General features: G+C 35.6%; 1 protein-coding gene across 9 annotated transcripts in view; it reads left to right on the top strand.

Moving 5' to 3' along the window:
* The window catches only part of LOC109857703 (CREB-regulated transcription coactivator 1-like), a 33,408-nt gene extending 30,427 nt beyond the window's left edge, over nt 1-2,981 (top strand). For all 9 annotated transcript variants that reach the window (XM_020434292.1, XM_020434294.1, XM_020434290.1 and 6 more), the window contains 3 exons: nt 648-722; nt 912-1,068; nt 1,428-2,981. In XM_020434292.1, coding sequence (XP_020289881.1) covers nt 648-722; nt 912-1,068; nt 1,428-1,642 — 447 coding nt within the window. In that variant the 3' untranslated portion in view covers nt 1,643-2,981. The remainder of the gene's footprint in view (nt 1-647; nt 723-911; nt 1,069-1,427) is intronic.
* The last annotated feature ends 30 nt before the right edge of the window (nt 2,982-3,011 follow it).

The raw sequence follows: 3,011 nt of genomic DNA, 5'->3' as shown, positions 1-3,011 counted from the left end.
GATGCGAGTCTAAGAATCGCAGGGATATAAATTCTCTCTCTTTTTTTTTTTTTTTTTTTTTTTTTTTTTTTTTTTTTTTTCAGCAAAAGAATTTATATATAAATCGTGTAGATAAATCGAATGAATAAATTCGGTCAAGTGGAAACTTATGCCGTCTATATATATGATGTAGCGGATGCGTGAAGCAACGTAACGTTCCCTGCGGACATAAACACGTGCAGTAAACGCGAAAAGAAATTTAACGAGGTTTTTCGAGCGAAGAAAATCGAACCGTATACAATCGACATTGTGCGACAAATTCCGAAGGAAAAGGTAGCGGATACAAAATGATGAGTATTATATATAGATATATAAAATAAAAAAGTAACGAATAAACGAGTGTATTTACGGTTCGATCTTCGTACTACTTATTTCTCCCTTCATATCCCCCTCTTCCGCTGTTTTTTTTTCCCTTCCGCGCGCGCGATGTCTCCCTCGCGGATCGATCTATAAAAAGCAACGCGAGATGAATAAACGTTGCGCGCGCTCACACTTAAAGACGAATCAAAATGAAAACCGCGACAGCTAGATCTCTTTTTCCTTTGCATGACTTTTTCACGACGTAAGACTCGTTTTCACGTTTTGTCTCTTTGTTTCTCTCACTTCAGATGGACACGCCGGTGCAGCCAAACCCGATCGGAACGTACATCGGTTCACCAAATCACACCACGAATTACACACAGGTGACAAAAAAAACAAAACAAAAAAAAGAAAAACTCAACTTTTTCTGTGATGTAATTGGTTGAATTGTGTCGGTACAAAAATATTCTCGAAGAGAGAAACTTCGATTAAGCGTTCCATTTTCACGGACGCACATTTGCATTTGGCGCGTATCTTTGTTTACCGAAACTTTAACGTTGTTTATTTCTCAGAGCGACATGATCAATGTCGGGAGCGAATTAGGCAGCGGGGATGCGGGCTACTTCAGCACGAGTCCACAAATAGCGTATCAACCCGCGACAACGACTACCACCGCCACTCAACAGCTCACGCCCCAAACACCGAATACACCTACGATTATTCTCACAGGTATTTCCCCGATATTGGGTGTGTCTGCGGGCGATAAAATTTTTAACAACGTTTTTGGTTTACATGAAAGATACTCGAAATACAAAATATCTCATTTGTTCTATCCGTTCTCGCGAATATCTCTTTTTTAATTTTATTTCTGTGCGCAATGGCATTTCAATTGGTTTTATTCACAAAACACGTAATAAAAAAAATTGTATTCACGATGTGGGCAAATTTTATACGTTTATAGAAACTGTCGCTTAAATATGTAAATGCAACTTATATATTGAAAAAAAAAATGCATAATTTGGAAATAGTTTAAAACAGAAAAATTAATTATTAATATTGGATAAAAAAAACAACATTCTCTGTTGCAGACTTCTCTGGTGCGGACGATCTTACAAATCCAGAATTCGTGAAAGACCTCGGAACAGCAATGATGGGCGATTTTGACCCAGAAATGTTCCCATCGGACGAAGCTCTTAGACAAGGTCTTGATCCGATAGACATGGATGGTTTACAGATGCTCGACGATCCGACGATGGTCATATCGGATCAAGCCGAAGCCCATTTTAGGTTAAATCGACTCTAAGGGAAAAGATTTTACTTATTACCAACATGCCCGTATCGACTACTGTTTAGGATAAAATTAATTCTGTCCTAGTGTCGCGATTAATTAAAGAGACACTTTGACATGGGGCACCACTTCTTGGGCACTGGCAGATTTGCAAGAAAAAAATCGCGCGTCAATATATATATATTATATAAAACGTATATTTGCGTATGTAAATAAAAAAAATTTATAAATTCTTATTTATAGCGTATATAAAAAAAAAAGAAAAAATTTTACATGAATTTACGCGAGCAATTTTTTATGTCATAACGAAACTATTCTACATTTCTTTAACTTTCACGTCGTGTGCATAATAAATGCTCTATAGGATCAGTATGTTGTTTTTTTATACGGAAATAGTGTACTTGCGCGTACGAAGAACTTTCGATACTGTTTCTGTAAAGAGAAGTCTAAGTCAGTGGTCAATGAAAGTTGTCTCCCACTCGTGATAAAAACCGTTACTTGACGACGATTATAAGTAATATATAAATCTTTATTAATCTCCTTTTTTTTTTATTTTACACTACTTTGTATATTGTATCATGTATGATCTCTATGAAGCACAAAAAAGAAAAAAAACGTTTACTGATTTATACATGCTTTTATCATAATACAATTATAGCGGAGTAAAAACCTTACCGTTTTAGGCCAATTTAAAGTTTAGGAGAAAATGATCGATCGCGCTTCTCTCACGACGGAGAAGCATTTAAAACGCATAAAGACATAGAAGTGAGAGAGGAGGGAGATGCCTATCGGCGGTACACGCCAGCGTAGCATTGTAGATGTTTACTTTTTTTTTTTTCCTCATTATATACATCCTCACTCGAGCAACTTCTGCAATTCTGCATTTATCATTTCCTAAAGAATGGGTCATTACAGTTTTTTCTCCATCTTTGTCACACACATAGAGTATTAACGTATTAACTCTTCTTGTCGCTGAATATATACATAGTGTGATGATATACAAAAGAGTAGGAAGAAAAAAGAAAAAAAATTGTCCTACGCGTGTACCCTCGACGGTTGTCAATTGTTTTTTGAAAGTAATTTACTATACTTTATATATATTTTTTCGATAAAACCGATCAAGCGCGAAGTTAAGCTAATTGATGATTAATCGCATCAAACAACAACACAAGATGATCTTTGTATCTGTAAACACATCGTAAGTAGCGTACCCACACTTTTCTCGATAACATTCGAATTTCTCTCATTCTAGTTGCAGGCGTAATGTGTAAGCGATTAATGTTTACGGAATTATATCAGGCTATAATGTTCCGATAAAAAAAAAAAAAAAAAAAAAAAAAAAAAAAAAAAAAAACACAACGTGTCAGAATAATCCACGGAATAG

Source organism: Pseudomyrmex gracilis, unplaced genomic scaffold, assembly GCF_002006095.1.
Source record: "Pseudomyrmex gracilis isolate BER0280 unplaced genomic scaffold, ASM200609v1 scaffold_169, whole genome shotgun sequence".
NCBI classification, from domain to species: domain Eukaryota; kingdom Metazoa; phylum Arthropoda; class Insecta; order Hymenoptera; family Formicidae; genus Pseudomyrmex; species Pseudomyrmex gracilis.
Note: the sequence above shows the minus strand (reverse complement) of the source record. Positions and strands in the feature narration are given on the sequence as shown.